This window comes from Notolepis coatsorum (assembly GCF_963971535.1).
Source record: "Notolepis coatsorum genome assembly, chromosome: 7".
Lineage (NCBI taxonomy): Eukaryota > Metazoa > Chordata > Actinopteri > Aulopiformes > Paralepididae > Notolepis > Notolepis coatsorum.
In genome coordinates this window covers 33,633,578-33,654,719 of record NC_140171.1, presented here as the reverse complement: position 1 = coordinate 33,654,719, position 21,142 = coordinate 33,633,578, and the positions used below count along the sequence as shown (strand labels likewise).

The window sequence follows — 21,142 nt, the reverse complement described above, 5'->3', positions numbered from 1 at the left end:
TAACCCAAAGGTGTACTCGCACCTCTAACCCTTATGCTAACCCTAACCCAAGAAGTACGATTGTGATTCATACCAATAAAAACCGAAGAAGTACACATGATTCACGCCAATACAAACTCAAGAAGTACACTTGAGACATGGCCCAACACCTGGGAGGAGGAGGGGAGATGACCAGGTTAAACACATGCATACTCACTCACTCACTCACTCACTCACTCACTCACTCACTCACTCACTCACTCACTCACTCACTCACTCAACTCAAGATTGTGTATTTGACTAGATTCACTCCAATGAATCAACAACAGCAAAGCAGGGAGATTCAATTAATTAGGCTGTTATGGGGAACAGCAGAGGAGGGGTTGACGAGGCAAGAAAACTGCTTTAATCTTCCGAGCTAAAAAGTTGACTGCTGCTCAACTTTCAGCACAGTTGGGAGAGTGGCTGCCAACCAGAAAATGCCCACAGGAACAAGGAATCAAGAGATTGAATACTTTGAACAGAATCCCCCCCTTTTTTGGCAACTGCTAGCGTTTACTGCTAGTAAACGCTTGGGTTTAATAAGAACCCTGATGAATGTGGTCTGTTTTACATATCACCCCAAAATGTCTTCTAGCCATCTGTATTTGAAACCACGCCCCCTGCTGGCAGGAAGAGCAGGCAGCGGTTGCCAATTCACTATCAATGCCACTATCGGTGTGAATTTAGTGACATGCTGACCAATATCGCTTTTACACTGCTGATACCATTGCTGAGTACTAAACTTAAAAGTATCAGCTGGTACATCCAATACTTTTATTGAATAATATTGACCTTATTAACCCTGCCTGCTGCTGTCCTTTACAGTTGCTGAACTTTGTGGGAAAGATTTGGTGTGTATATCTCCAAATAAAATAAACAATAATCTACAGTATATATACACAAAACTGCTTCGCTAAATCTTGCTCTTATAACCATAGTTACAAGGATAATTGCAAAGGAAAATAGCCAGGGACAGATGTTTTTAATTACCTCGGCCAAGGAGTTTGATCTGTCAAATTGATCTGTGAAGAAGATATCTTGAAGAGTAATGGCCGGATTGACATAAAATTAGCTTTGCACATTCATGACCCAAGAGGAAGAAACCTGTTAATTTTGGTGACCCCATGACCTTTCCTCTAGCGCCACCAATGAGGCCAAATGTTCATTATTCAATTGAGTATCTTCTCACCCATTATTCATACTGTCACAAAAATGATACCCAGACATATGAAGTCCGCCATAAGCCATTTAGATTTTTCCTAGTCCACTTGCTGTGTGGCATCTAGGGGCCATCATTTAATTTGAATGCATTGTTTTACATTGTTGATGGGCCAAACCGATAGTTCTAGATTCTGCGTCATGTACACATGGGATTACAAAAGCGGCGAGCTGGCAGTGTCCTTGTTGCCTGGTAACACCAGGTGAATAGTGAGGAGGTTTGACTCATCTGTCCCTAATGGTCACTCTCACATTCTCACAAAACGAACAACATGAACTCAAGCAGCTGTCCGATAATGATATCAATGTGTTATTGAGATATACATTTATATTTAGCCGAACCTTATGACCCCCAGATCCAATACAATAATTATTTCAGAAAGAATGCATGGTAAACAGGAAGGTAATGTGTTACTTGCTTTGTCCACTTTCTACCAAACTTGTACCATTTGTCATTATGGCCGTGTGATGTAAATGAAACTGGACTTGAAAATGGGCGACACAGGAACACACACATAGGAACACCTTCCCCCCAAGGGCAGCTGGGAGCAGACATGGGTTGCGGCGTGCGGCAATCTGCGTCCTCCTGTCCATCTTCATCAGGGACGTGGCAGCGTTAGCAATCTGTTCTGCTTCTGTTTTTCCATTGGGTTTATCTCTTTTTTTCTGGAGGAGAAACCCTTGCGAGCACAAGGCATGGGGAGAACATGCAAACTCCACACAGAAAGGCCCGGGAGATACCCCACCTGGGTACCTGGCAAACTGGCCCCCAAGCAGGAATCAAACCCAGGACCTTCTTGCTGTGAGGCGACAGTGTTAACCACTACAGCACTACACCACCATGCCGCCTAGGTTGTAGCACCACTGTTGATACATAAAAAATGGGTTTACAGCCTGGGTTTCATCTACCCAGTAAATTATTGAGTGTGAAAAATAACAGCAAAGTGGGGAGATGGTTAGGCCTTGGCAGAGGTCAACACTCTACGGAGTACATCCTTCTAGTTTGAAACAGATTGACCTGGAAGGTTACAGCTGTGCCTGTCCGTCTGCATTTGTTTCCAACTCATTTTCTCAGTGAGTCCATAATAAGGAGTATCCGCTCTGTGGACAGGGTTGATGCTGTGTCCGTCAGCTGTGTTTACAGACAGGGATGTTCGGAGCAGGTGAACTTTTGGACGGAAGTGTTGCCATCCGTAAATCTGTTGTGTCTGCAAAGACACAATCTATGTTCAGTGACGGATCAATGTGGTGGCAGCCTAATATGTCCCTTTCTAGATGTTCTCACGCTCACGGTAAATGGAAGTACAAAATCAACAAGCTGGCAGCATCCTTGTTGTGTAAAAGCATGAGTTGAACGTGAGTTAGACCATTAGTGAGGTCATTGGAGAAAATATTGAATTTAAAATCCTGTGTGCGGGTAAAAAAGCAGAGCAAAACAAAATCGAATTATTTGCCAATCTTTGACCAATCACAGGTGCACAACTACTGTACTTCCTTGTCATTCTCGTTGGTTATCGCGACATTCACCGCCATCTTTTTTACAATATAAATAAAATTTACAAAACTACAGCGCTTAAAAATAAATGAATCAGGTAATCATAAACTATAATTCCAATAGTGTGTTATGTTTGGTGTTTTGGCTATTTTGGTTTTGTAATGTTGTCCTCTCAGCTTCGCAGCGTTTGCTTGAAACTGCAATTAAATGCAATTAACCCTTTCCTGGAAAGATGTAGTTTGCATTAGGTACACAATCTTGTACTCATGACTTTTACCTGTAAAAATGCAGATCTCATTTAATTATGTTCAACTCTGCTACTGTCAAATCTTAGACCAATTGAATAAGTGGAACCATATCTGCTATCTTCGGTCAATGGTCAATATCTTCGGTCTCTAACTACACACCCTCAAGACCCCTACGCTCTGCATCTTCTGGCCGTCTCAGACCCACTCCTATCCGAGCTCCGGGAGGGTCATCAAGGAGAAGCCGCCTATTCTCAGTCCTTGCCCCACAATAGTGGAACGAACTGCCCACCACAGTTAGGACAGCCGAAACCTGTCCAATCTTTCGCCGTCGACTAAAGACCCACTTCTTCAACCATTATCTGAAATGAGAAAAATATATATATATTCTAACTAGTGCTGTCAATAGATTTTTTTTTTATTTTTTTTTATCCACTTTTTCTCCCATTTTCTATTTTTCTCCCATCCCAATTTCGTATCGTCCAATTCAACCCTCCCCTGTCTCGAACGCTGTTTCTTGCCTCCCACAAGCCGGCTGCAATGTGGACGAAGCCATACATAGCACAAGTCCCCTCCGATACTCGAGGTAGCAGCCGTCGCATCTTTTCACCTGCGCGGCGCGATCTTTCAGCGTCAGGGGTCTGCGCTTTGGAGGGGCGCCGCCCCCATCGCTTCCTGATTCTACTGCGCAGGCGCACCAACCGACCTGTAGGAGTCGCTGTCCACAACGCCCGATCCCCACCCATCAGTTTCCCACCCCCTAATACTGCCAATGTGTATTAGTACGGACGAACAGCTAAACTGAAAGCAATGTGGAGCGCTGGGATCGAACTCAGTGTCTCCAGCATTCGAGGTGAGCGCCTTGTCCACTGCACCACGTAGCCACCCAATAGATTACATTTTCTGTAATTAATCTAGATTAAAAATAGCATTTTTCTATTTAAGACTGAAGCTTGTAACAGATATTTACTTGAGTAAAATCATAGAATTAATGTAAAATCAACACAAAGAAAGTATATTTAGATTCAAAGACTATTTTAATAGCTTTCTTTGAATACAGTTTCTCTCCTGTGAAATACAAATGTTCAACAAAACCATCAACATTGACTCAGCTAGACCTCTTTCTTATATCCACGGCGCTAACGGAAACCCAGGCCTATGTTAAAGTGCAGATTGGCTTAGAGGACGATAATGTCTTGTATGAACTACCAGTAATATAAATCATATTAACAACAAAAATGTGTTCCATCTTCATGTCAGATGATTTTCAAAAAGGTGCATGAGTCAATGCAAAAAAGAACAAGCAAATATACTGCTGAAAGTTCAGAACGTTGAAGATTTTTCACTCCATAGATTAATCTAGATTAATAAAAAAAATTAATAATTTTTTTTAATCCTCTTTTTCTCCGCCTGATTTTCTATGCCATCTCAATTTAGTCGTTATGCCAATTCCCCCCCTCCCCTACCTGGTTGTTGTGCGCATGTTCCCCCTACTGTGCGCATGTTCCCCCTTGAACGTGCTGTATCCAACCAACTTACTGCTTATCTCTTACAGAATGACCTCCTAGACCCTAATCAGTCAGGCTTCAGGACTGGTCACTCCACAGAGACAGCCCTCATTGCGGTCACAGAGGCACTTCACTTAGCAAAAGCGAAAGGCCTCTCCTCTGTCCTGATTCTCCTAGATCTATCTGCAGCCTTCGACACAGTCAACCACCAGATCCTCCTCGCGGCCCTCGCAGGAATGGGAGTGGCTGGCTCTGCGCTGACATGGTTGTCATCATACCTCAATGACCGCTCCTACCAAGTGTCATGGAGAGGGACCCTGTCGGCCACCCGCCCCCTGCGGACGGGTGTCCCCCAGGGCTCGGTTTTAGGACCCCTTCTCTTCTCCCTCTACACTAAATCACTGGGTAACATTATCACGTCTCATGGCTTCTCCTACCACTGTTATGCCGACGATACTCAACTCTTCCTCTCCTTCCCTCCCTCAGATATCCACGTCTCTGAGCGGATCTCGGCCTGTCTGTCCGACATCTCCGCCTGGATGACGACCAACCACCTCAAACTGAACCTAAGCAAAACAGAATTGCTCCACCTGCCGGCCAAATCCTCCCCCCTGACCGACCTTTCCATCACAGTCGAGAATGCAGCTGTGACCGCGTCCCCGACCGCCAAGAACCTTGGTGTTGTCCTCGACGACCAGTTGAACTTCTCTGCTCACATCGCAGCGACAACCAGAACCTGCCGATTCCTCCTGAGCAACGTCAGAAGGATACGCCCCTTCCTGACAAAAGAAGCCACCCAACTCCTCGTCCAATCAACAGTCATCTCCCGCCTCGACTACTGCAACGCACTGCTCGCTGGCCTCCCGGCCACTGCCACTAAGCCTCTTCAACTCATTCAGAACGCAGCGGCCCGCCTGATCTCAAACCTACCGAAGTCGGCCCATGTCACCCCACTTCTTAGGGACCTGCACTGGCTCCCCATTGCTGCACGAATCCGCTTCAAGGCCCTTGACCTAGCATACCGTGCGGCAAAGGGAACTGCTCCCGCCTACCTCCGGTCAATGGTCTCTAACTACACACCCTCAAGACCCCTACGCTCTGCATCTTCTGGCCGCCTCAGACCTACTCCTATCCAAGCTCCGGGAGGGTCATCAAAGAGAAGTCGCCTATTCTCAGTCCTTGCCCCACAATGGTGGAATGAACTACCCACCCCAGTTAGGACAGCCGAAACACGTCCAATCTTTCGCCGTCGACTAAAGACTCACTTCTTCAACCATTATCTGAATTAAAAAAAAAAAAAAAAATCTAACCCTAACTAACCATACTGTCATGCACTTGTCCTAATAAACTAACCTACACTGTAGCACTCAACACTTTGATGAACATTGTTACTCAGCTGATAGAGTTGTGCTCTTCCTGATGGCTTGTCGTACAGAACTTGTAAGTCGCTTTGGATAAAAGCGTCAGCTAAATGACTAAATGTAAATGTACTGGTCGGTACAAGGGAACCCTGAAGTCTACCACATGCTTCCTCCGACACATGTAGAGACAGCCAGCGGCTCTCTTTTCACCTGGCAGCGAGGACTCTCATTGGTGAAGTGTAACGTGTGGGAGGTCACGCTGCCTTCACCACTTCCTGCCTTTCGCTGAGCAGGCGCCCAGACCTGACCTGTAGGCGTCGCTGTCCACAATGCCAGATTACTACCCACCACTTCCCTCCCACTAACTCAACCAAACGAGTTAGTATGACGATCGGCTCAAGCCGCAGGCAATGCTGACTCCGGGAGTTGAGACCGCAGCCTCTTGCATTGGTGACGAGCGCAATCTCCGCTACGCCACCCGACCCCCCCCCCCCCTAGATTAATAAATTTCAATGCTTTAATTAATTTAAATGTATCTCAAGTTAAAGCATTAACTTTGACAGCCATAATTCTAACCCTAACTAACCTTACTGTCATGCACTCCTGTCATCCTAATATACTAACCTAGTAACCTACATTGTGTAGCACTCAACACTTTGATGAACATCAGCTGATATAGTTGTGCCCTTCCTGATGACTTGTCGTACAGAACTTGTAAGTCGCTTTGGATAAAAGCATCAGCTAAATGTAAATGTAAATCTTAAGAAACTCCTATAGTAAAGCCCATAGGTGGGTCTTAGAACTATCACGTGACTCCCCAGGTATTGGGTTTTTATATTTGTGAAATTCTACACCCATGTGATTTTAGCCTGGTGACAATGAATGATTTGTTTGTATGTATTGTTTGACACTGCACATTTGAAATAATTCTACAATAGGATTTCTTTTTATGTCTTTTTATTGTCATGGTGGGCGGAGCTTTAGTTAAAAATTTACTAATTCTTTACAATGCTGTTGAAATGTGCAGTGTTTGTGTTTACTAATATTAATACATCATTACATTTAATATTATTGAGGGCGCTCGTCACCAATGCAAGAGGCTGCGGTCTCGACTCCCGGAGTCAGCATTGCCTTGGCTTGGGCTGATCGCTATACTAACTCGTTTGGCTGGGTTAGGGGGAGGGAAGCTGTGGGTGGGAAACAGGCGTTGTGGACAGCGACGCCTACAGGTCGGGTCTGGGCGCTTGCTCAGCGGAGGCAGGACTTGAGGAAGGCAGCGTGACCTCCCATGCGTTACACTTCACCATTGAGAGCCCTCGCTGCCAGGTGAGAAGAGAGCCACACACACCTCCGAACGGGAGAGTGATGCCGCGCAGCACACCCGGGAGGCAGAGAAAAAAAGAACGGCCTGAAATCTTGAAGCTGAAAAATGATGGTTTTGAGTACTTGATTAGAAATATAAAACAATGCATTTTTTGGAAAAAAAACATACAGATGTCTTCAATACACTCACAGGAATTGTGTAAAGTTGCCCAAATAGTGCTAGGAATAGCAACGCATGTCCCCTTTAAAATATCACCATTGACTGTCCTCTGGGCCTCCCAGATCTCCCATCGCTGAGTTCCTGCTGGCGGGGGGCCGCAGTATGACCTGGCTGATTGGAAACAAGCTGGTGACCATCACCACCAGTGGAGGGGTCCGAACCCAAGCCCTGCTGGGCCTGGACATGGCCCAACGCCTGGGAGGAGGAGGGGAGATGACCAGGTTAAACACATGCATGCTCAATCACTCACTAACTCAACTCAACCTACCCACTCACTCACTCAACTCACATACTCACTTACACGGTACAGTTCACACACACGCAGTGTTAATTTAGTCAACGAAAATTATGACTAAATATGGTTGCCCATGAAGCTTTTCCCCCTGACGACAACGAGACGAGACGTCACGTTAACACATCGACTGCCACGCTTCTATCCATCAATGTATGATCACTGCCACCAGTCTAAGCCTATGGAGATGTTCACCTTCTTTGCAGGGCTATAACTTTTTAAATTGTATTGCTAAATTGACATTACTATGGCCCATTCAACATTGATTATCGATCGTTCAGGATGTAGGAACGTTATACTTTTTCATTCATAGATTCTTCCAAAAATACCGTCTAGAATATAAGTATGTTTTCATCGTTTTCTGCAGTAATTCCTAGAACGTGAGTTATAGGCATAAACGCATGGATTATCATGCATCGGTTTGTTGCCGATACATGCTATATTAAAAATTTCAACTGTACATGATCCTAAACGTTATGACTCATCATGCGCGGATGAACGGGGGGGGGGGGGGGGATGTTTATAATTCCGTGATCGTCAGTAAATGCTTTATGTAGTATGGGTTGATTTATTGATCAGATGGTTTGTAAATAAAGAAATGTACAATCGCCTTGAAGATAACGTTACTATCCTCTTACCGTTCGCCGATGAGACTGGAGGGAAAAGATCCCACTTATTTGACGTCTATCGACTAGATCCATTTCCGGTTTGTATGGCGCAATAAACGCCCAAATCATATCGATTATTGAGTTATGGCAGCGATCCATATACACGGATGTGTGTCTAGAGTCCCGCAACAATATGTGACTGCCGGACGGATTTCCCAGATGCACCGAGATCACCAGATCCATTTCCGGTTGTAACTCGCCCGATCATCCACCAGGCGGCGGTATTGAAGCGTTGCACTGTTGTGCAGAGTCCCACTGTCTCAGCAGAGGCTGGGTGGCGGAATTATGAATACCATGGCGAAAAAATGAAATATGATCTCAATAACGTCGTACGCCGTGGCTTGGCAGAATTCGCATGACCAGCAAACCCGTCGTACAACGTGATTGGCGGTCAATGTGTTAATGGAGTTCATGTGACCCTAACGTGACTAAAGGATTCATGCATTGGGTCTCATGCTCCAACGGACTTACGACAAAAAGGGCTTTCTCTTAGGGCCATTTGAGACCTTTTCGGGCAAGACATGAATATAGACAATATATTATAATATAATATTAATTATATATGTTTTATTGGGACGGTTGGTGAATCCCAAAATTGGCCCGAAAAGGTCTCAAATGGCCCTAAGAGAAAGCCCTTTTTGTCGTAAGTCCTTGGAGAATGAGACCCATTGTCGTTGACTAAAAACGACGACACAAAATGTAGTTTACAAAATAAAATCTTGCCGAAATCTCTTGTAGCGCCGAAGAATAGGAGTCAGGAGGCGGTATGTCGAAAGACAACGCTAAACATTTATTCAACATCAACTTCAACACTCTGTTTACTGGGCTTTTCTTGCAGGAACTCGTTTGCCGACAGGAAAGTAACAAACAATATTGTCCGTGCGGAACCCTTATCCCCAACACATCGTTCCGTGGGTGAATTATGTTGAGTGGCGAGACTAAACAAAAAAGACTAAATCGAAACTAAACAAAAAAGACTAAAACTAAAATGCTCACACCTGTAGTTGACTAAAACTTAATAATAAATAAAGGTGACTAAATATGATAAACGGAAAAGACCATTTGAGACATGACTAAGACTAAAATGTTAAATAACTGACGAAATTAACACTGCGACACACGCATGCATATAAACACACAGGCAAATGAAGGAACAACAGACATTGTCTTCCTTGCACCTTTGAGGTATTTTGACACCATCTTCTCTGTGCTTGTCCTACAGGTCAGATCCTTCACTCCACACACGTCTGACCAAAGAGGCTCCAGCTAAACTGGAGTCCCAGTCTAGCCAGCAGATCAACAGAGCCACGCGCATACGTGTCCGCTCTATGTCAGGTAATTATAGTTTGCTTTATGTCAGGTAATACTAGTCTGCTCTATGCCTGGTAATAATCATCTGCTATAGGGAGGTGTAGTCTGACGTCACTTTGGACCGCCCGCGTGGTTTAGGGATTTATCATTGGGAAAATGGATTATCGGCTATTGTAATAATTATGCCTCATAAACATTGGCAAGCTTTCCATTTTTGCACAAAATGAGTTCCCTTCTATCACTAACATTATTGTTTAAGCATTTTTGGTTGAAATTAAATTGTACGTAATTATTTTACAATTAATTGTGAATATTTTCATGTTGAGCTATAGATTGTGGATGAATACGCACAGAAAGGTACACCATGCAAATGTTCATGCTTTATTTGTTTTAAAAAAGGCGATTTAGAAATGGGCAATGGGGAAATACGTTGCGATTTCAAGCGAGGTGGACCGGCCGGAAACAACAATGACGTAACCACTACACCTCCCTATATGCGAGGTAATAATAGTCTGCTATGTGTCAGATAATTATAGTCTTCTCTATGTCAGGTAATAGTAGTCTGCTCTTTGTCAGGTAATTATAGTCTGCTCTATGTCAGGCAATACTTGTTTTCTCTGTCAGGCAATACTTGTTTGCTCTGTCAGGCAATACTTGTTTTCTCTGTCAGGCAATACTTGTTATATTTCGTATGGCATCGCTCCCGCTCTGAGCCTTACGAGATACTCTATATCGCCTGTGATACCTAATGTATCTCCCACGAACAAAAACACATGCACCCCACCTGTATGGGGCCCCGCCCCTTATGGTGGCACCACCCATATAATCATGACTCTGGTCATGACACACCCTTCCTCTATTTTCGTCCCAGCGCACTGGATGCTTGCACCATGCGAGCTAGCGGAATGTAAAAGATTAAGGAAGATTAATAATGTTGGAAGCTTACCGGAGGTTGCTGGCCCCTGGCATCTTCGACGCATGTTTTCGGCGACACGACGGGCCTGTGATGTTCCTCGGTTGATGACTGCACATCGAGGTTCAGCTGTACAAGGCTGGCTGTCGGGCCAGCTTGTACTCAGGTAGGCCCTGTGTCTTCAGGCATGGGTATTAGTGTTAGTAATGCTGGTTTGTGTTGTTAACACAACCTTGTTGTGTGTTGGCGCCAGGGGCAAGATGGTTTGGTGAACGTTCTCTGCAGGGAACGGTTTCCAAGCTGTCTTGGGCGTGCTGCTAAAACATCTAAAGCTATGCTAACATGCTATCGCTACTGCCGCATGCTATCACTACTGCTAATTGCTATGCTGTTTTAATGTCTCCGCCGTGAGATGTTGTCACTCTCCCGCCTCTTGCCCGGTTCATCAATGAAGGTCAGTCGGTAGCTGTTGTGGGGTTTTGAGTTCTATTTACCTTTTTCGGGTAAATGGGTTGACAACGGGGTAGGTCGTGGCTAGGTTCTAGCCAGGTATTACCTTGTGTTCCGGCGGGGTTTGTTGAACGGTGTTCCCATCTGGGTTGGCGTCGGGTAGTGGGGCTATGGGTCCAGCCGACATGGTAAACATGTTGCGTGTCTGTGCACAGGCAATTGTTGTCTTGGGTTCCACATTGCCTGGCGTTAGGCTGCAGTAGTATGAGGGCAGGGCCGCTTGGGAGAAATGTGAGGCCCTGTGCGTTTTTAGACGCGAGGCCCCCCATCTCCTGGGGCGGTCCTGTGTAGGGGGCTATTGTTTCATTTTGTCACTCTGCTATGAGAAGGTCTGTCTTGCTACAGCTTTCTCTCCTCTCAAACCATTCATACTGACGGTCAATCGGTATACTGGGGGAGTAGTGCGGGGGGGGGGCTTTGTTTACCTTTTTTGGTAAATGGGCTAAACTAGGGCTGGTGTTCTGTTGTGAATATTTTGAATGAAGACGGGTCTGGTCCGTCTCCCCTTAAACTTTGTGTGTATGGGTTTGCTCATTCTACAGTTTTTGTGGTTTAGCTCTTTTTATTCATTTAACCTTTTCATGGTCCACACCACAGTGGAGGGTGCTGTTTGCAATCACCACTGGTGCTCCATGTTAACGTCAGTCCTTTGTTTTTGATATATTGAAACAATGCCCCGCCCGGCCGACACCATGGGTCGGCCTGGCGAGATGGTGTCTGGTGGAGGGGCCTTGAGGGCCGGCCGACGTCGACACATCGCGCACGGTGTTGGTAAACCACTCCGTCGAGGATGTTGACGTTATTAGCTTTGACCCAGCCGCAAGCTATAACCGCTCAGGGTTCCCCTCTCCGCAGGGGATTTTGGTCTTCTGCTGGAGCGCGGGCGGTATTGTCCTAGGCCCTACACCGCCTCACACCGCGCAGCCAGAAGAAGAGAGAGCACGGCCTCGTCAGCGGCGATGACGGGGCCCTCGACAGGCGGCCATGTTTCCCCCGCCAGTGGTGCCCTGGTTGGAGAATCGACAGGGTATCGCGAGGCCGACAGTCTTGGCGGCCGAGGGATCGGCCATTTTGGGTGATTTCGGTGTTGGTAAACCACTCCGTCGTCATTTTGCCGCGAGCAGCCCGCTCCCCGTTCAATCCTCTCTCTGGTATCCCCAGAGGCGGGGCTCTGAGCATTCTCCTTTGGCTGCGGGCCGCGAACCTTCATTGAAGCGTATGCGGCCCCATTCTTCGCTTCTCATGGAGACAGGGGCTGACACCCAGTTGATGGCTGAGCCTGGGTCTGTCCGTGAGAATGTTGTGCTGTCAAGCGGCTCCCACACCTTGAACTGTGTTGGTTGAGCCTGGTGTTACGTCTGTCAACTTAAGTGTTGTCAGCAGGGGGGCTCGAAACCTTTTGAGGCACACAGTGCGGGCTTCCCCGGCCTCGCCTTCGCCAGGCCAGGTATCATGTTGGTGCTCCCACTCCTGGAATATTGGCAAGTGGTCGCAGCTCACATGGTTTGGGGTGGTAGTGATATCACTGCAGGGCTACGGTGTGTAGGAACCCATGGGGGCCTTACACCTTGCATGTCCGGCTGCGGAACAACTCCTTCAGCATGTTCTGGAGGGGTGTTCAGTGGGGGGGCTTTTTTGATCGGAAGCCCCCCGTATCAGACAGGCCCTTTTCTGTCGGGGTTCCCCCTTGGGTGCGATTGCCTCGTGGGTGGTGTCAGGGTCAGGTGTTCCGACACGGAACGCGCTCCTCGCACGATTCCAGGGTTGTCTTCGCACAGCGGGGGGGACCGGGCCAACTATCTACAGTTCCTGGCGGACCTGCGCCACGTGACGGCGGGTGCGTTGGGAGTGTCGTCACATATGACTACGGCAGTACCATATGTCGAGGTAGATGGAGAGAATGGTGAGGCGGGGACTTGTGTTTACACAACCCCACCCGTTTTCAGGTTTGGTACAGACCCTGTTGTCGGGGTCTCCAGCAGGGACAGCTCTGGTCGACGAGATCCAATCTCTGTGGACGAAGCAAGCCATCGTCGTGGCGTTCTCCTCCCGGTGTTCTCTGCCCGAGAAGTCGGGAGGGAGGGGTGTAAGACCCAGGCTGGACCTGTCCCATGGGAAGGTTCAGCATTTTTTGGATCGTCTCCTACCTGTTGAACACTGTCAGGTGGGGGTCTGGTTCTCCTCCATAGACCTGTAGGATGCGTATGCGCATCCCCGATCTTCCATCCTAGGGCTTACCTACGCTTCCTTTGCAGGGTTAGCGTATGAGTACCAGAGGCTGCCGTTCGGTTTTCTCTGGCTCCCCGCATCTTCACCAAGTGCGTGGAGGCCGCACTGGGGCCTCTGCGTCATCCGGGGTTACGGAGTGTTCTGCCCTGATGACGTTCTGGTCCTTCGCGGTCAAGGTGGATCGTCAGGTCTCGTACCAGGCAGGTCTCTACCAGCCTGGGGTTGCTGTAGACTGGATGTAGAGTATTCCTCTTCCCAGTCAACGGTTGGAGGGCTATGGGCATCCATCTCGGAGCGTGTTGTCAACACGCTCGGGAGGTTCCGTCCTAGGACGGTTACGGCGCTGTCTCACGTCGCGTTTTCACCGACGCCTCCCTCGCTGGTGATGCGTCGGGCCAACGCAGTAGGGGGCAGCTGGCAAACCATGCTGCCCGATCTGCGCTACGTTCAATGTGTTGGTGTTGAAAGCGGTCCTTCTGGTCCACAAATGGTGTTGATCAGGACGGACGATACGACGTCAGTGTCGTGTATCGACAGACAGGGAGGAGTACGCTCCCCCTGTCTGCACCAGGCGGCGGGCGGCTGGCTATGGGCGTCCTCCATCTGCGCGGCCTAAGGGCTCCCCACATCCCCGGCAGGGAGAATGTGGGTGCAGGTGTACTGTCGCGGGGCGGCCCTCATCCTGACGGGTGAGGATTGCGTCTGGACATGGCCAGGCAGGTCTGGGACCGATGCCGTGCCGCCAGGGATTCTTCCCCATACATCTGTTAGGTCAGTTGTTGGGACGGGTACGTTGAGGGGTGCAGGTTCTTGATCCTGATGGTGTTACCATCTGGAATGCGCATGCTCCCTCCACTGTCGCGCTTACGGCGTTAAGCCGGTGCAACGCTCCTTGGCTCCGACTTGGGATCTTCAATTGGTCCTCGGTCGGTTGTCCTTGGCCCCGTTTGAGCCGCTCGAGCGGGCGCCGTTGGGACAGCTGTCCTTCAGGACCGCGTTCCTTCTGGCTGTCACTTCCGCTAAACGCGTAGGTGAGCTCTGTGCTCTCTCGGTACGTCCAGAGTGCCTGTCTTTTCGGACCGATTGCGGTGTCACTCTGCGACCTAATCCTGCTTTCGTGCCTGAGAATATCCGGAGTTCCTTCCGCTCCCGGGATATTGTGGTTCAGGCGTTTCGTCCTCCTCCTCACACTGGTGAGTTAGATGCGGGCCTTCACCTGTCATGTCCAGTCCGTGCTTGGGGATTTACCTCAGCCGTACTCAGGATTTCAGGGTTACCGACCAGCTTTTTGTCTGTTACGGTGGGGCTCGTGCTGGTAAGGCACTGTCGGAGCAGCGCCTGTCCCATTGGTTGTGCGAGGGTGTTACCCTCTGCTACACGCTGGCTGGGCAGGATCCCCCTGGGGGCGTCAGGGCGCACTCCACTCGTGGGGTGGCTGCCTCTGCCGCTCTCCTGGGTGGGGCCTCGGTGGAGGACATCTGTGCTGCAGCTTCATGGTCCTCCCCGGGCTCCTTTGTAAGGTTTTACCTCATGGACATGACCGGGGGTTCTGTCTCCCAGGCGGTTCTGGGGTCTGTGGCCTTTCCTGCTTCCCGTCCTTTGGTCGGGTAGCGGGAGTGTATGGGTATGGGCCGCAGTGTGTTGAGTCACACGTGGTTCCGCCTGTACGGTGTGTTCAAGGGGTTCTGGCTCCCTCTTGTTCGCATTCAGGTGGAGTTGACTGCGCCCCCCCTTCGTTAGGAAGGATGGGGTGACGGGGCTCCCCGCACCCCTTGATGTGGGCTTACGGGTCCTCAGGGGGTACATCTGTCGGGTCTCGCACCCGCTCTTCCCCATTATCTCGTAAGGCTCAGAGCGGGAGCGATGCCATACGAAATATAACGATAGGTTATGTAGATAACCTAGTTATATTAGTATAGGCTAAGCTCCCGCTCTGCGCGCCCTGAGTTCCCTCTTGAGGGATCTTTTCCTGGGACGGGTTTTTGGCGAGGAAGGGTGTGTCATGACCAGAGTCATGATTATATGGGTGGTGCCACCATAAGGGGCGGGGCCCCATACAGGTGGGGTGCATGTGTTTTTGTTCGTGGGAGATACATTAGGTATCACAGGCGATATAGAGTATCTCGTAAGGCTCAGAGCGGGAGCTTAGCCTATACTAATATAACTAGGTTATCTACATAACCTATCGTTTTCTCTGTCAGGCAATATTTGTTTTCTCTGTCAGGCAATACTTGTTTTCTCTGTCAGGCAATACTTGTTTTATCTGTCAGGTAATAACAGTCTGCTCTATGTCAGGTAATAACAGTCTGCTCTATGTCAGGTAATAACAGTCTTCTCTATGTCAGGTAATAATAGTCTGCTCTTTGCCAGGTAATAATAGTCTTCTCTATGTCGGGTAATAATAGTCTGCTCTATGTCAGCCTTGTCCGGTAATAACAGTCTGCTCTATGTTAAGTAAGAATAGTCTGCTCTATAGCAGGTACTGTAATACTAGTCTGCTCTATGCCAGGTAATAATCATCTGCTCTATGCCAGGTAATAATAGTCTGTCAGGTAACTGTAGTCTGCTCTATGTCAAGTAATAATGACAATAATGTCTCTTTATTTTCTCTTTCTCTCTGTCTCTCTGTCTCCCCCCTCTATCTCTCCCTCTCTTTATTCTAGGTGGCCATGCCCTGCGTGCAGGTCCGGCACCAAGTCTCAGCCCACTGGTCTCTCCCTCTGAGGGGGAGTTAGGCGCCCCCCTCTCTCCCTCCTCCGGTTCAAACTTGGATGGCCTGGGTCCCCCTGTCTCCCCCTCCCCCACCCCCTCCGCTCCGCCGCCACTCCGAGACAATCCCAGCCTGGCCGAGTTTGTCCCCATGCTCACACAGGGATGGGCCGAGATCTTCATACGCAGACCTTCAGGTAGATGCACACACACACACACACACACACACGCACGCACACACAGGAGGTCAGAGCCTTGCAGCATCGTCGAGTTTGCTGCAAGTGAATGATATGTATCTTTACTTAAAGGGGAACTATCTTATAAATTGCCTTTTTGAGTGTTTAGCATTGTTTCCTAGCTATGTGAACTTATATTAATATGATCTATGTCTCAAAATTCTCATATTGGCGCATTCTTCCAATTCTCCTCTCACAATATTCACCCTCACTGAACTGAGTCGTTTGAAAATGTGCCTATATGTGATGTCACATAGTCGCTGCTGCATGTTAATGTTCAGGCGAATGTAAAGCCACACAGTGGTTTAGGTGGCACCTGCAGCTGCGGCTGCAAAACAGCTCGAAATCTTGAGGTAGAAAAATGCTGTTTTTGAGGACTTGATTAGAAATACAAAACAATGAATAAAAAAAATATATATATTACAGAGGTGTTCCATAGACTCACAGGAATTGTGTAAAAGTGCCCAAATAGTGAAAGAAATAGTAAAATAGTTCCCCTTTAAATTTTACTCCTTTATTTAGCCTCTTAACAGTCCTGCAAATTTAGCATAAAACATCTGTCGATTGCATACCCAAAGTAAATTTAAAGCTATTCTTGAACCATTTATGGCACATGCATGGGTCTGGCCTCTTCTGTTACTTGTGAATGCTTTGTCCAATTTGCATAGTTTTAGAACGAATATCGAATCTGAAGTACCAAAACTTGCACTTCGAAAGTAACAAATAAAAATCAAACAAAGAAACAACAACCCCTAGCTTGTGTCTCTGTGCAGGAAGAAACAACAACCCCTAGCTTGTGTCTCTGTGCAGGCAACACCAGCTGGCTGATGTGTCTGGAGAACCCGCCCAGTCCATTCTCCTCCGAGCTGGGCAACATGCCCTTGCAGGAGCTATCCAGCGTCCTCATGGCCATGGAGGGGGTGAAGGAGGCCCCCGGACAGACGGCTAGCGCCCCTGCCAGCACAGCTGCCCCTGCTCCGGCCCCTGTCTCTGAACAATCATCCCAGAAACACAGCACCGCAGCAGGGAGGGCCAACCTCATCCAGCGGTCCAACACTGGTGCGTACGGGGGTTCGGAGGGGACAGGGGGTGGAGGTGGCCGGGTTGAAGGACAGAGGGTGGGAGAGAGAAAGAGGGTAGTGTGTGTGTGTGTGTGTGTGTGTGTGTGTGTGTGTGTGTGTGTGTGTGTGTGTGTGTGTGTGTGTGTGTGTGTGTGTGTGTGTGTGTGTGTGTGTGTGTGTGTGTGTGTGTGTGTGTGTGTGTGTGTGTGTGTGTGTGTGTGTGTGTGTGTGTGTGTGTGTGTGTGTGTGTGTGTGTGTGTGTGTGTGTGTGTGTATTTTCATGGTTTGTGTGTGTGTGGGTTGGTAGGTGCTATTTCAGTAAGTCCATACAGGTGAGATGTTTGTTCAACAGTATAGATGCTTAAAGTGGTATTTTCTGTTTAAATAAGCTTGTTTAAATAATTGTCTTACATTTAAAAAAAAATTATAATAATAATAATTGTATAGCTCTACATTCTGACAGCCATCATTGATATAGAGTGTTTGGTCAGTAACATGGTCTCCCAGTACCTCCGCTGTAAAAAAAAAAATACCACTTACAGGACAGCACCTTTTAACTCATTCAGCGCCACCGGTTATTCCACAAGATGGCGCTAGTGCGCCACCGCTGTAAGTCAATGGGGGGACTGCGAGATTTGCGAGTCCTTAAAGTATAACTATGGGTAGGGCGGCTAGGTGGTGTAGTGGTCTAAGGCACTCGCCACCAGTGTGGAGACGCTAGGATTCGCGTGTTCGAATCCAGCTCTCCACATTGTTTTTCAGTTTGGCTGGTCGTCCGCAGTAATACACATTGGCCGTATTACGGGGAGGGAAAAACTGAAGGGTGGGGATCGAACGTTGTGAACAAGCGACTCCTACAAGTCGGTTGGTGCGCCTGCGCAGTAGAATCAGGAAGTGTCGGGGGCAGCGTGAGCCTCCCACGCGTTACTCCTCGACACTGAGAGGTCGAGCTGCGCAGGTGAAAAGATGCGACTGCTGTTACCTCAAGTACCGGAGGGGACTTGTGCTATGTATGACTTAGTCCTCACTGCAGCCGGCTTGTGGGAGGCAAGAAACAGCGTTCGTGACAGGGGAGGGTTGAATTGGATGATACGAAATTGGGATGGGGGAAAATATAGAAAATGGGAGAAAAAGTGGATCAAAAAAAAAAGTATAACTATGGGTCTAATACACCCGTCGATTATCAGTTGGTTGCATCCAGTCAACATGTACAAAACTGATTGTTTTTTCATCTGTACATTTCCGTTTTATAGCCTTTTGAATGAGTATAACTTTGGGTGCCTGAGTAATTCCAGAGAAAGACGGATAATAGCGTTTTAGTGAAATACACTAAACACGTTGTAATTTTTCACCTGATTATCGTATCTTCCTGAAATCAACGCTAGATTATCATTATTATCCTTCCTCGTGCATACATGAAAAGAGCATTGGACCGCGGGGCTCCGCCGCAGCCTCCTCAAACTCAACGGCACATAGCCACACACACACACAGCCGCGATCACGGTAGAAAGACATATCAGATCAACGATCAAATTTATATATAGTGTTCTTACCTTGTATCTGATGTAATGCAAAAGAAATAATTCAATTATCATCGCCATTGAAGTACTGGGCACGGAGGTCCGTGCCACGTTCAACAGCATTGCATATTGAGGGGGGGGGGAGCCTCGCAGATGCATCGGTGTATCTGCCTACCTCACCTGAGTATTTAAACCACACCCGCACGGCTTGGATTGTCCCAGAAAAGAAACTAGACCATTCCCAATGAACCTGACTATCATCGTGACTGGCGCTGAATGAGTTAAGATGCTTAAAGCTACAGCAGTATGGGTGAGTGTGGCATTGAAGAGCTCATGGACAGGCAGTATTGTAGTGGACTCATCAATTACCAGTACAGTTAATCCCCTACATGTACCCCCCCACACCTCCTTCCTCCAACACATCATTATCAAGAGAAAATAAATTGGATTTTCACAACACAATTGGAAATGCTGGACTGAGGAAATGTAATTTTACGCATGAAATGCTCTCCACTCCCTCCCTCCTCTCCCCCTTCCCGACTGACTGACTGACTGACTGACTGACTGACTCCTCGCCCCAGTGGTGCTTTCAGACGTGTTGTGAAATATTTTGTCTTGCTTCACCCGCATGGTTTTCACCGCTTGACTTGGAACAAGCGCCACTGGTGCGAAGACAGCGGTTTCATGAACTGGACCATTTCCTAAATGTAACCTGTTCAATATTTGAACCCCTGCACTGAGGAACCATAATGTGCATTTGCAGGTCTGAGGTCAATCCCAATCACTTTGCGGAGTGTGAATGCGATATATACCTCTTAACCGTCTTTAACTATGAATGAACGCAATACTCTTAACTTACCGTTGTCAGATTATAACGTTAACATTATACCTCTGAAAACCTTGAGTCCTATGGTTCTTCGTCTGAGCTACTCAGTTATAGATGGCAGAGCTTTCACAGCAGTCTTATTTCATATCCCTTGTGAGGACTATGCCCATGTTTGCATTATAGCAGCAGGCGGATTTGTCGCTTGAGTTGATTTCATTTTCCAGCGGAGCAACTGCCTCTTCACACTTAAGCACCAGGAGCAAAGCCTTGTCCTTCTCACTCGTGTCGCCTCCTTCCATTGGCTTTGTATCAAAAAATGTCTCATCTGAACCTGTACAGTAAGGGCCTGCTAATACCCTGGTTCATTGAAGAAGTCTTTAATTGTCATGCAGATTAACACGCACACATGCGAGATGGGCGACCCACAGGAACACACACACACATGCACTGAGTCGCCGATGAAATGTCTCTCTGCACTTTTCCCATCCCGTCGTCCCCCTCCCCCCAAGGGCAGCCGGGAGCAGACATGGGTTGCGGCATGGGCCGCGGCCGGGGACCTAGGGACGCGACGGCATTAGAGATCTGTTCTGAATGTTTTCCCATTGGGTTTATCTCTTTCTCTGGACATGAAACCCTTGCGGACATGGGGAGAACATGCAACATTTTAATTTTTTTTTATAATTATTCGGTTTGCCCTGTGCAGTTCTGAGGTTTCTCTGGTGTCTCTTGCATTGCCCAGGGGGTTTCCTACCTCAGCTTCTCATCTTGACATCTAGACATCTATATTTAATTCCATTGTGAACTCATCCTTAATTATTTTCTCATTGTCAATTCACTTTTATCTGTTTTAATTATTTTTGTAATTATTTTGATTACTCTTCTGATTGGGTTGTTTTATTTTTATTTTTTTTCTTCTTCTTCTGATTGGTTTATTTTCATGTTTTTTCCCCATCCTCACCACCACGCTGGTTTGTGATTGGCTGCGGTGTGTTGTTTGGCGGCATGGGCCTCCTCCTCCCATTGGCTCCCTGCCTGCAGTGGGCGGCTCTCTCTGGTCTCTGGGTCTGGGCTCTGACCCCCCAGGCCCCCCAGCCCCCGGCAGGCTGCACAGGAGCATTTCCTGGGCAGGTATCGTCTGTCACATGTGTGCCCCCTCCCCCCTCCCTCTCAACAGACTCCCAGTGTAGCGTACATCTATTCTCTTGTACAATACAGCAGTTGATGAGCATACTTTGGAAGTTCCGCTGTGAATAAATTTTAGGCTACAAACATGCCATTTCCTATACTACTAACAAGACAAGATTAACATAACAAGACACAAAGACACAATTCGTTTTATTTGAAAATGAACAAAAGCTTGGCAAATGATCCTGTGCCACTGTGAAATAATTAGGCCTAATTCAAAATGTATTTGTAGGCCTACATTAGGCTAGTTCCACGAGTAGTATATTTCATTAAATTAAAATAATAGTAACT

General features: G+C 47.6%; 1 protein-coding gene across 5 annotated transcripts in view; it reads left to right on the top strand.

Moving 5' to 3' along the window:
- Positions 1 to 21,142, top strand: part of tsc2 (TSC complex subunit 2) — a 106,138-nt gene that overhangs the window by 63,862 nt on the left and 21,134 nt on the right. For 3 of the 5 annotated variants that reach the window (XM_084318883.1, XM_084318885.1, XM_084318882.1), the window contains 5 exons: positions 7,454 to 7,612; positions 9,574 to 9,686; positions 10,062 to 10,163; positions 15,978 to 16,220; positions 17,070 to 17,318. In XM_084318883.1, the coding sequence (XP_084175009.1) occupies positions 7,454 to 7,612; positions 9,574 to 9,686; positions 10,062 to 10,163; positions 15,978 to 16,220; positions 17,070 to 17,318 (866 nt within the window). The remainder of the gene's footprint in view (positions 1 to 7,453; positions 7,613 to 9,573; positions 9,687 to 10,061; positions 10,164 to 15,977; positions 16,221 to 17,069; positions 17,319 to 21,142) is intronic. The other 2 variants (XM_084318886.1, XM_084318884.1) reach the window with 1 other exon arrangement.